We start from the raw sequence: 13,244 nt of genomic DNA on the forward strand, positions 1-13,244 counted from the left end.
TTCGACGTGCAATTCCTCACCACTCGATGGTATTGTTTCGATCGCGTTTCCCTTTCGATGTGCATCTTCGGAAAATACAAAAATCCTCGACCTAGATCTTCAACGCGGGTCGTTCGGCCTATCTGCGCCGACCACGCCAGCAGTCAATGGAAAGGACTCCTTTTAAAAAATGCCCTGGGTGTGGTGCTAAGTTCCCACACACAGACTTACAGCCACTGGCGGCAAGGGAGGGCCCTTGACTGGTACCGCGGGCCCGAAGATCTCGCCGGCGGGAGCCTTCGGCCTGAAAAGGCGGTCCATGGCAGCAAGGAAAGCTTGCACCTGGGCAGGAGTCGCCAACAGACCTGGATAAGGTGGGTAGGCCGCAGGTCTCACAGGCTCCAAAGGAGCTGCGGGGGGGATGTACCCCCGGCACTCTCGTCCAGAGACTGACGGGGGGGACGTCGGAGAGCGACAATGCTGCTTTGACTTTTTCTTATGATGTCTCTTACCCTATTCAGAGTGTGAAGACTTCGACCCCGAGGAGCGATAATAATGGCTCCGCAGTCGGTCATTCGATCGACCCCTGGACTTCGAACGGCATGGAGACGACTGCCGGGCCGCCAGCAGCTTACGGGACCGCTCCCGTAAGGCCTTCGGAGCCATGGCCAGACAGTCGGAACATGACCGGGAGTCATGGTCGCGCTTCAGACAGTAGAGACAGACGCCATGGGGGTCGGCCACCGTCATCGCAGGATTTAAACCCATGCATCCCTACGTGGCACCAGGAGTCAAGGACTCAAAATTGAAAGACAAAGTCTCAAAAGTTAGTCAAAAAGTGACTATAGTACGTGCTCTAACCAGGTCTGCGCTTGCTGGCGCGAAAAAAGAAAGAACCGACGTCCGCTCGCATGGGTGGCTCCTGAGTAGTCTCCGTGATGTCATCTCGGCGCATACGATGCCAGCGACGGACGCGGAGCCACACAACGCCACCTTCTGACGCGCAGGGGTACTGCTGACGACAAACTTTCCGGATCCAGTCTGATGCCTGGGGATATTCTAAGGTAAGGACTCTATCACTAACTAATGTCTCTTACAGATATATCGTTACACAAGTAGTAACTTGTGCATCAATGATAATGTCAAGTCTACTGCGATTATGGGAGATATTTACTCATGTAAAAAGATTTGGCTTCATTTTTTAAAGCAGAGATTGACGAAATGTTTCTAATGTTAGGGGGGGGGCGTTCCAAATTCTAGGCCCTGCACCAGAAAAAGCTCGGTCATAAGTTATTTTCTTACGGAATCGAGCCGGTTTCAGTAGTAGCCCACCCTGACTCCGGGAGACACGGAAACCTCCTGATAGTGTGATTTTCTGGGCTAGGTACCTTGGTGTTTTGTAGTGTATCGCTTTGTGGGTAATACAAGCCATTTTTAGTTGTATTCTCGCTTTGTAAGGCAGCCAGTTGGGTGCTTTCAGCTGAGGGGTGATGTGGTCATATTTCCTGGAGCCAGTTATGAGTCTTCTGGCCGCATTGAGACAGGCTTTTTGTGGGGCTGTTGAAATCTTGGAGAGAGCAGCTAGGGTTGTGCAGCTGTACTCGATCCTTGAAATTACTAGTGCTTGGACTGCTGTTTTAAGGTCTGCCTTATTTAAGAAGGTGTAGTGAATGAGCCACTTTTGTGGTCTGACACCCTATGATGACCCTCAACCACCACCATTTTGAACTTACTTAAGTGTGTTATGTTACCCTAGCCTTAATGTAGGATGGGTTTGCATATGCCTGCTTCTCTTCTGTCCTGTAATCTTGCTGTCTTTTAGTAAAATAGTCTTGCCAAGAATAGAAGGTATGGGATGTTGAGGTGGTCTTGTGGGTGATGGTGCACACATGTGCTCAATGTTGGATACTGAGGGATTAAGTGTATAATGTTATTTGGGTTAGGTGAATTATGACTTTGACCTTTTGGCTTTGACGTGGTCTAATGTCATTCTGATTTCTGACTTTACCTTGCTTTATGGCAGTGCTGACTATTGCCTTTGACATGGTTTCATGTCATCCTTGCTTTTCCGATTCCATCTTGCTTTGGGCCTTTGTGTGCATGGCTTAACTAACTTCATTTTCATGACTGAAGCTATTTTCTGTGCCTGCACGAAGCTACAGAGGTGGGGAGGGCATGTTTTGCTCTTCTCCTGTTTTTCGCACTTTACTGACTAGAGAGAACTGGTTCTTATCAGAGGAATGTACATGGTCTGTCTCGGAGCCATAGCAACGGCCTGATCAACCGATGCAGTGGCCTTGGAGCAGGCTGGTATGAGCTCTCATGAGAACGAGGGGGCGAGGCTTGCTAGAAGCTTCGTTGTGTTTGAATTTGTATTAAAAAGGGGAGTCTAAACTGGCCTGGTGGAAGTTCACGCCGTGGAGCAGACGTGTTGTCACGGAAGAGTGGTGTCACCTCTGAGCTTTCACCCGGTTCAAGCAATGGACTCCCCTTGAGCGAAGTGGGGTGAAATGATGGAGCAGTAGGTGATGTGTCTCTGCTACTAACTGTCTCTTGATTCTTTTCTGAATTCTTTCCTTTCCTTCTTATTCTTATATTCATACATATATATTTGTACATATATGTTTGCTTTGATTGTGTATTTCAATCATACTATTGATATGTTAGTCTGCTATGATAGGTACATTTGGCTTACCGTGTGATGCCATTTACTAATAAATATATATCCCCGATATACCAATTCGTCTTGTCCTTGTAGCAGGAGGTGTGGACTCTTCTTGGCCAAGTATTCTGTTGTAGAAGGATGGGTGAATTCCCTTGTAGCAGGTAATTGTGTTATAGGAAGTTGTTCTACTCCTGGCAAGTGATGTGCAAAGTATATTTCGCTCTAGAGAAGTGTTGTGTGTGTTACCTTGATCTAGAGGAGACTCAAGTGGTATTGTTTTCTTGCCTTGCCTTTGGGGGAGTGTTGAAAGTTTGCCCACCTTAGGAAGTGCTGTGTATATTTTATATTCCATAAGTTTGGAACTGATATTCTCTCCCTGGGAAAGTGACGGTACATACCTTGGTCCAGGGGAGATATGAGACCTTTCATTACAGAAGGGTTTCAATTTTCTGAGGTAGCTTGAATGGAACCGGACATTTTTTGCCATTGTGTTGATATGCGAAATCATATCCAGGTTTTTGTCCAGTATAATTCCAGGGGATTTGGTAGAATCAACAATCCTCGGAGTAAAGTTTAGTGCTGTGATCAGCTTGGTCCACTCTAGAATGTTCGTAGCGCTTTTCTGGGGGGAAATCAGCAGGAATTCGGTTTTATGAGGATTAAGCTTTAAGTGATTACTGGTTAGCCAATGGATGGTACTCTTTAGTGCTTGGTTCATGATATCTATCTCTTTTGTCGATGTAATCTTTCTGTACAACTGTGTGTCATCCGCGTACATGTGGAAAGAGATGTTTGCTCGTTGTAGGGTTACTGAGAATGGCTCTACGTACAAATGTATTAGTGCCGGGGATAGTGATGAGCCTTGAGGAACTCCGATCTCATTTCTGGACGAAGCTGATAATGTTTGGTTGACTGTGAATTTTTGTGTTCTATTCTCTAAGAACGATCTAAACCATTTTAGGACTGTACCCTCTTATCCCATCCTATTTTCCATTCGATCTAGTATTGTGGCATGGTTAACCGTGTCGAATGCCGAAGAGAGGTCGAGCAGGATTAGGGGCAAGTTTCTTTCTGGTCGAGGGCAAGTAGAGAGTCATCCACGATGTGCAGGATCGCCGTTTCAGTACTATGGTTTGGTCTGAATCCTGATTGCAAGTCATTCAACGGATTGAATTCCGGGATATGATGGCTCAATTGTTGTTGTACGCATTTTTCCAGGACTTTGGCTAGCATAGGAATGTTAGTTACACAAATGCGAATTACAGTTCTTCACTTGGAAAGTAGCTTTCCTGGTTGCTATCACATCTCTTAGAGTTAGTGAACTCCAGGCATTAACCATACAAGAACCATTTTTGCAAATCCATCATAACAGTGGTTCTTGGGACTAACCCGAAATTTTTACCTAAAGTCGTGTCTGCCTTCCACCTTAACCAGTCTGTAGAGCTCCCAGTTTTTTTCCCTCTACCATATTGGCAGAACGAGCTCTTCACACGCTAGACGTTAAAAGATCAATACTCTACTACATTGAAAGAACAAAATCCTTTAGGAAAACTAAGCCACTCTTTGTAGCTTTCTCCCCACTTCATAGAGGCAATCCCATCTCAAAAACGGAGCAAAAGTAGGACCTGTATCAAACATAAACATGAGCCCCATTACCACTGCGCGGCTGCTCCTCCTTCTGAAGCAGCTATAGGCAGGTCCCACCAGTGCCTTGTTAAAAGCGGGCGACTTGAATCTTTTATTAATTAATCTACCCGGCGGAAAGGCACAAGAATGCGCTTTATAGCTAAAGCTAAGGTCCAGGGGGTGGGTGCAGGGAAGGAGTCGGCAAGGACGACATCTGTAAATGCTTTACCGCACCGCGGTTTTCGACTGCAGCTAGCAGGGTATTTGCAAATGTTTTACTTGTGCAGGGCATTGTGATGCGTGCGCACCTGTGTGCAGTGAGTGGCCTGGTAGTCTGGGGGCTAGCGTACAGCGCTAATGATTCAAGGATAAAAGAAATGCATGGGGCAATTGTTGACCCTATGCATGCCCCACTGTTGCAAAAAAAGCATTGGAAATTCAATCGGTCTCGCATTTGTGTGAGTTAGAGCACTGAGCATGACGACAAACGTCATTGTGCCTAAAGGGGGAGAAACTCAATCACGAAAATAGTGCTTACAGCAGTAGATAACAGCCCGCAGCGGAACTACACTGTAGTTGGTCGGTGCTGCTTCCTGCTAAACGGAAGGAAAATGGAAGTGAGGTATCGGACCACCAGCCAACAGAAAGCAACAGAAGAACAACAATGCCACAGTTAAACCAATTGCAAGCGGTATGACAAATCACACGGAGTTTCACACAACATACAGATTACTTTAAGTCTCGCTGAGACAGCGCATGCGCTGCCAAAGCGAAACCTAAAAAGGGGCACTTTCCTACAGTTGCTGTATCTTTAGAGATTGTTATGACAGGTAATGTGCTAAATATCATAATTTGCCAAACATACCAGTGCTGAATTACTGCTATGAGTAAGTAACCTTTCTTTATTTACCGTAGGAAAGTGCCCCTATTTGCATGGTTACCCCCACTTTTTGCCAATCTGTTGATGCACTTTGACTGAGTGGGCCCTGGGTTTCTGCCAACCAGGTACCCAGTGCCTATGTTATTTCCCTAAACTGTACTGTTGCAAAACCCAATTGGCAACTCACTGGCCACATGCAAGTCCCTTGTAAAAGGTACCATAGGTACCAAGGGCATTGTGACCAGGGAAGGCCGCAGCACTTATTTTGCCACCCTTAGAGACCCTGTACCTTTACACACACACAAACTGTCCTTGCAGACTGCGTGTTTTGGCACAGAACAAAGTGAAGAGTCGACATGGCACACATCCCTGTGTTCCCTGCCTACAATCCACTTCCCTGGCATAGGTAAGCCACCCCTCTAGCTGGGTGCACTATACCAGTGGTGAGGGTACAGGTGCATGAGCCCTGTACCCCTACAGTGTCTAAGTCCATTATTGGACATTGTAAGTGCAGTAATGCAATAAAGAGTATATGGTGCTGGGAGTTTGTCATTATGAACTCCACAGCATCATAATGGCTTTACTGAAAACTGGCAAGTTTGGTATCAAACGACTCAGCACATTAAACCCACACTGATGCCAGTGTTGGATTTAATGAATAATGCACTCAGAGGGCATCTTAGGGATGCCCCATGAAAAACTACCTAAGTCTAGTGTCCTGGCAGAGAGGCTGCTCGCAAGCTGCCACCACCAGACCAGTTTCTGGACCCCTGTGTTGAGAGCCTGCTGCTCTCCAAGTCCTGAAATAATGCACATCCTGGGACGAGGTGCCAAGCCTCCTCCCCCTGGATGGGCAGGATCCACGAAGGGGAAGCTTCAAAGGCTTGTCTCCTTTGTGAGCTACCCCTGCCATTTGCTGCTCTCGGCAACTGGCCCCCACCGGTTCTGGCCCCCTCTTTGGGTGAGAGAATCTGCGGGAAAACCAAGTTAGGAGGAGAGGTGTGCCCACCTTTGCCAACCCCGCACTTCAGGTGGGGGAGGGGAGGTGAAACGCAACTCAGAGTACCCACCATCTTGCAGATGGGGGGGACCCAGCCAACCAGAGTGAGGCTTATTCCCCCCTCCCACTGGAGGGTGGCATAATAGGGGGTGTACCGACCCCAAGTAAGGGACCCATTCGTCCCGACCTCTACCTACCTGTAACACCCTCAAATCTAGTATTTAGGGGCGACCCCGAACCTTGCCTCCTCAGACAAGAAGAGAGAAGAAGCACTGAAGAAGCTGTGTTGAACTAAACAGAGGACGCCGCCCACTGACTTGGCCCCAGTCCTACCGGCCTGTCCCCACCTCAAACCTGCTCCAGCGAAATCCTGGCGTGTTCTGTAGCCAGCAGCCCCCAAGAACCTAGAGGACCTGCCCTGCCTTCCAAAAGCAAGACTTTATCTCCCTTGAGCACTGGATTTGGTCAACCACAGACTCTGACCAAATCTGCGAGTCTGCACCACTCTGCACCTGATGCCCATGGCCTGAGTTCGAGTGGCCCAAAACCACGAGGAGGTCTCCTCAGTGAACCTGACCTCAGATCTGGTGATATCTAACCTGCCTCGACTCCAATCGACGCTTGCAGCCCTTTTCTTGAAGATCCCCCTGACTATGACCGGAGCCTATATGGAAAACCAGCCGTCTAAATACCCCCCTGCACCCGACGTCCCACGGCGTTGCGTGGCCCAACCAACGGTGTCCCAGCATCCCCAGGCATCCCAACTTACCTCTGCAACTGGTGGTCGCCTCTAGAAGATCTTCATCCCCGAGCCTGCAGTGTTTGTTGCAACCGGAGAATCCCCTTTGAAATCAACAGGGCACCCGATGCCAAACCTGCATCCGCCCGCCCCTGGGCCGATGTGGGTGCCCCTTGTGTGTTAAATCAGATCCCCCATTGCCCTAAGCCTAACACCTGGAGCTTTGCTCCCACAACCTTGTGGCCTGCTCGTGAGCAGCCACCAACCAGAGGCCCCCTATCCCTTTCCCCCATTGGATAACATTGGGCCTCAGCACACTGCACCCAGCTGCCCTACTGCTACTGCGGGTGCTTTGAGAGTGCATCCTCGACCCTGGGGGGAACCCTGGTTCTAACCCCAGAAACCCAACTCCCACAACCAAGTACTTACCTGTAAACCGATAACTCCATTTCCTCCCATAGGATTGCATTGACTGCTTTTCTTTGAAAATTGTTTTTAGTGTGGAGTTGGTTTGTATGGAACTCTAAAACTGCAAAATATACCAAAACTGTTTTACTTACCCTTTCTCTAGGAAATGTCCCAGTGTGATATCTAGGCATATCATATTGTGTAGAAAAAATAATTTATAAAGTAATCTGCAAAGTGATCAAAAGTAATCTAACCGTAATTTCAAATGTATTTAAAGTATCTACAAACCTGTAACAAAGTTATTTTCATTCAGCATGCTTGTATTGTTCAACCTGCCTTGAAAAGTACCATTTACACTTACCTGTGCCAGGCTTGCTTGGTCTAGGAAATAAATAGAACTAAATAATATTTGTATACAAACAAATTGGTCTGAGTTCAGTCTTTGAGTGTGTGACGTCATTTCTTGTCTGAGTGTGTACAATATATGCTTAGCACTACCCTCTGATAAAGCCTTATTGCTCGCCCACACTACCACTAATAGAGGGTAAGGTATTATCTACTTTTACCTCTGCCTACTTTTGGGGGATCAACTGGACTCAGTGCACACTATACCTTACTTTGGTATAGTACATACAGAGCCAGCTTCCTACATTTATCTCTTGCAAATTAAAGATAGGAGGGTAGGTGTCTGGAGCCTGAAGCTATAGTTCACTGTGAGAAAAGGGCAAGGTTCATATTCATGTCCCTAGAGTCATGCTGTTCACCTCCCGTACATGAGCAGAGTATATCTTTGTTGAAGTAAGCCAATGGATCCACAATCTTAGTTTTCTCTTAGAAGCAGGGTTTTGGCTTCTTTCACTTAAGAACTTTAGATGCTTCTGGCTCACTTTTAAAATTTTAATCCTGATGTTTAAAATCTTCATTCATACTTGGCTCCCAGTATTTGAACTCTTTTGGTACCAGAGATTTTTTTCCCCATGGTTTCTCTAGAAATTCGAGCTCATCTTGCTAAGAAGGTTGAGGGACATTAATGATTTTCCCCCTAAATCGGCTATTGATTCATGGATATGTGCCCCATCCAGTCTAATCAACCAGCTGCTATTATTTATCAGTTTGATGTACGTTTATGATGCCATAAGGTTTTGAAAGTCAGACTTGAACAACCCGCTTTGATAGTGGTCTGAGGTGCATTTCTAATTATGCTGCTTTTTTTCAGGTGAGCACCCACCACTTTCATTCTTCCAGTGAGGATGAAGATATTGATGGCGCTTTTCCAAATGAACTGTCTCTACAACAGGTGAATAATTGTTTCTCCTTTACTAGTGGATTGATGACAGTCTTTGTCATGGACAAGCCATTTACTTGCTTGTATTTGTTTAAGAAAACCAGATTCCACAACAGCTTTTTATTCTGCTGAATAAGTTCGATGACAGATGGTCAAAAGTGAATTGTATGCTGTTGATTTTTCACAGGTTTTTTCAGGATAGAAATCTAAAATTAGAGGAAGCTAAAACGTTTTTCATTTTTATTATGCATGCACTTCTCCTGAAAGGAATTTGTTTAAGATGATTATGATGAAAGTCTGCACTGTTCGCTATGGGATCTTACAAATAGACTGCAACCATTGTAGCATATTCAAGTATTGGACTCACTCAGGTAATGAGGCCACTGTACTGTCTAAAAGGATTCTCTCTATGGATCCTTTGAGCAGGAAGTAAGGGGGCCAAGCAATCACTAAAAGCTCCTTCTGTCTGCAGGAAAGTGGGTCTTCATTAGGTGTAAAATTGGTTGTCTTCCAAAGAAGAAATCTCAATCTTTCGGAGTGTCAAACATTAAAGATTGCAGCATTTTTTCTGGCTCAGTAGAATGTAACTCCATCGATAGTTCTTAGTAATCTCTTCAGCACTACATTTGTCTCACGCAGACACTGTCTAGGCCACCAGAGGCAGCAAACTTCCCAGCCCCTCCGATGTGTGGGTCCTTCAGATTGTTCAGAGAGGCCATGCCCTTCCGTTTCTGTTCAACCTGCTGCGTCTTCCACTTGCTTCGAGGCGTTTTGAGATGCCACCTGACCAATTTTCTACAAGAAGTGTGGGCTGTTTTGAACAAAGGAGACCTAGAGAGGATTCCAGCTCTGGAAATAGGGACTGGTTGTTAATCTTATTATTTATTTCCTCATGACGAAAGATAGTCCTTTACCCTTTTTAAGATCTCTACCCTCCGAACGCCCTTTTGAAGAAAGACAAATTCAAGATACACTGGCGTAGGTTATGTCTGCACTGGATCCAGGCAACTGGATGGTGACTGTGGACCTTCCGGACATAACTTTCATGTGCCCGTCCTGCAGTCCCACTTAGTTGAAGATGGACGAGGAACATTTTCAGTTTGCTGTGCTCCATTTTGGCCTCACCGGTGCCTCTTGGATGTTGATGAAACTGATGAATGTCCTCGCTGCGCATATTGAGAGGTGGGGATCCCAGTTATTCCCGAACTTTGTGACTGGCTGTTAAAGGCAGACTTGGCAGTCACTTTGTAGACCTCCTGCAGGTGACGAAATACTTCTTGACATAATTTTTTGTTCACTATAAACTTTCCAAAGTCACCCCTGAGTCCTTTGCAGATTCTCCCTTTTATTGAAGCCATCCTGGATATGGTGCAATGTCAGGCCTTGCCTCCACCAAAATGAGTCCAAGACATTCAGCCTATGATCCTGAGAATTCAGAGTCAGTTCTGGGTCTCGGTGAAAGTGAGTCTGAGGCTTCTGGGCCTCTTAGGCATTCTACATGTTGGCTATGCCAGCTGGCATATGTGGACTCTGCAGTGAAACCTGAAGTTTCATTGGCCTCAGCTCGAGGGAAACCTTTTGGATTCTGCTCAGATTTCGGAGTTGACCGAAAGACGTACCGTGGTGGCTGCTAAACTGCAAGTGGACTAGCAGCCGAACCCTCTCCCTGCCCTACCCAGAGCTGATGCTGACTAATGCATCCTTGCTGGGTTGGGGAGGTCAAGGGAGAGGTGGAGATTACAGGACTGTTTGGCTACTCTTTATCTACCAGTTGAAGTTGTGAGCCATTCATATGGTGCTAAAAACCTTTCTACCGTCCAAGTTCTCACAGGCAAGACCACTTGACATGTGGTACTTGTAGGAAAGTGGGTTTCTGTTGCAGTAACACCCCCCCCCCCCCCCACACACACTTTTTGCCAGACTACTGATGCACTTTCACTTGATGTGCCCTGGGTCCCTGTCAATCGGGTTCCCAGGGTCTGTGTTCTTTCCCCAAAACTAACCCAATTGGCATCTCTGGCCACAGATCAGCCCCTGGTAAATGGTACCACAGGTTCCCAGGGCACTGTGACCAGGGAAGACCTCTAAGGGCTGCAGCACTTATTGTGCCACCCTTAGAGGCCCTGTACCTCTACACACACACACTGCCTTTGCAGGCTGCGTGTTTTGGTGCAGAACAAAGTGAAGAGTTGACATGGCACACACCTTGTTGTGCCATGCCTCCAACCCACTGCCCTGGCATAGATCAGCCACCCCTCTAGCTGGGTGCACACTACCAGTGGTGAGGGTACAGGTGCATGAGCCCTGTACCCCTACGGTGTCGAAGTACATTCTTCGACATTGTAAGTGCAGTGCTGCCATTAAGAGTAAATGATGCTGGGAGTTTGTAATTACGAACTCCACAGTACCATAATGGCTACACTGAAAACTCCGCAAATTAAACCCACACTGATGCCAGTGTGGGATTTAATGAAAAATGCACACAGAGGGCATCTTAGAGATGCCCCCTGAAAACGAACCTACCACGTGTTTTCAGGCTGCTTTCAGCTTCCACCACCAGACATGTTTCTGAACCCCTGGGTCGAGAGCCTGCTGCTCTCTGGGGCCTGAAACAATGCACATCCTGGGATGAGGTGCCAAGCCTCCTCCCCCAGGATGGGCAGGGTTCACGAAGGGGGAAGTTTCAAAGGCTTGCCGCCTTTGTGAGCTGCCACTTGCTGCTTTCAGCAACTGGTCCTGACCCCCACTTTGGGAGGGAGAACCGGCGGGATAAACAAGTGAGGAAGAGAAGTGTGCCCACCTCTACCAACACCACCCCTCAGGTGGGGGAGGCGAGGTGAAGCACAACTCTCAGTCCCCGCCATCTTGCACATGGGGGGGCTCAGCCAACCAGGGACAGGGTCATGACCCCTCCCACTGGAGGGGGCATAATAGGGGGTGTACCCACCCCAGGGAAGAAACTCATTGGTGCCCCTGCCTTTTACCTACCTGTAACAAACCTAAATCTAGTATTTAGGGGCACCCCTGAACCTTGCTTCCTCAGACAAGAACCTGCTAGAAGGACCGAACAGCTGTGCAGCAGCTAACAAGAGGAAGACACCCACTGACTTGGCCCCAGCCCTACCAGCCTGTTTCCACCTCAAACCTGCTCCTGCGAAATCCCAGTGTGTCCTGCAGCCAGCAACCTCGAAAACCCCGCAGAACCTGCCTGCCTTGAACCCCAAAGACTTTGTCTCCCATGAACACCGGACTTGTTAATCTGCAACCTCTGGCTTAGGCCGGACACCGCGAATCCGCCCCACTCTGCACCTGCCATTCACGGCCCGAGCGGGCAAACACCACGAGGAGGTCCCCCCTGCTTCAAGCCTCCAGTCGATCCCTGCAGCCTAAATCCGGAAGGTCCCCCCCAACCGCGACCAGGAGCTGGTAAGAAGATCTGGCCCCAAAAGGCCCAACTGCACCCGACGCCCCACGGCCTTGGCTGGCAAAACCGACGGTGCCTAACCAACCCCTAACTTCCCAACTTACCTCTCGAAGTGGTGGTCGCGCCCAGAAGACCTTCGTGCACAAGCCTGCAGTGCCTTTGCAAACCGAAGGTTCCCCATCGAAAAAAGGGCGCCCGACGTCGAAACAGCACCCTGCACCCGGCTGCCGCTGAAGGTGCACCTTTGGTGCTACTTTGTTTCCCCATTTGCCCTGAGCTAAAGTCCAGGAACTTGGCTCCCACAACCAAGTGGCCTGCTTGTCAGCAGCCACCAACCGGAGGCCGCTATTCCCCATTGGATAAAACTGGGCCTCAGCACTCTGCACCCGGCCTCCCTAGTGCCGCTGAGGGTGTAACTAGAGTGCATTATTGACCCTGGGGGACCCCTGAGTCTACCCCCAGAACCTCAACTCCCACAACCAAGTCCTTACCTTAAAACCTATAACACTATTTGTGAGAAAGTGCCATCTTTCTTGCCTGGTATCCCCCCACTTTTTGCTGAATTACTGAATGTGCTTTGACTGAGTGTGCCCTGGGCTCCTGCCAATCAGGTGCCCAGGGCCTATGTTCCTTCCCTAAAAACTGTGCTGAAACCTAAAACCCAAATTGGCGAACCCTGGCCACATGTCAGCCCCTTGTAAATGGTACACTAGGTAGCCAGGGCCTTGTGACCAGGGAAGGCCTCTAAGGGTTGCAGCACTTTTGCAGCGTGAATCTTTCTGGATTCACTATGCTGTGCATTATTCCGCGATCTTGTGGTTGGGTCCGGATTCGTAGTCTTTCTTTAGTTTTTTGTTGTTGTTTTTTTTTGTAGCCCAGGTGGGTGTCGACGTCCCACCATTTGGTGTACCTCTCGTGACGTCGGCGCGCTTCCTGCGGAAGTCCCACCTTGGGTGCGCCATCTTCAGATTCTTTTTTCCGCCGTTGGGTCTGGATAGTCATCGAGAAGCTCCAGGGTTTGAACGAAGGAAAAGATAAATACGCGAGTTTCATCGAAGGAGAAAGTATACAAGACTACAGAGAAGAAGAACATACAGCTGGGACGACGAAGAAGGTGGAAACTTCAACGCCCATTGGAAAATGCGCACTCAGAGACTCTGAGCGCAATGGACAAGACACCATTCAAATTCTGCCGTAACTGCCACCACAAATACGCGCAGAAGGATCAGCATCCAGTC

The 13,244-nt window shown here is 48.1% G+C and overlaps 1 protein-coding gene across 5 annotated transcripts in view; it reads left to right on the top strand.

Annotated features, from left to right (window-relative positions):
• PPP6R2 (protein phosphatase 6 regulatory subunit 2) overlaps positions 1-13,244 on the top strand; it is a 913,508-nt gene that overhangs the window by 492,346 nt on the left and 407,918 nt on the right. For all 5 annotated transcript variants that reach the window (XM_085653731.1, XM_085653733.1, XM_085653735.1 and 2 more), the window contains exon 15: positions 8,514-8,594. In XM_085653731.1, coding sequence (XP_085509857.1) covers positions 8,514-8,594 — 81 coding nt within the window. The remainder of the gene's footprint in view (positions 1-8,513; positions 8,595-13,244) is intronic.

The sequence above is a fragment of the Triturus cristatus genome, chromosome 4_1, assembly GCF_964204655.1.
Source record: "Triturus cristatus chromosome 4_1, aTriCri1.1, whole genome shotgun sequence".
Taxonomy (NCBI): Eukaryota; Metazoa; Chordata; class Amphibia; order Caudata; family Salamandridae; genus Triturus; species Triturus cristatus.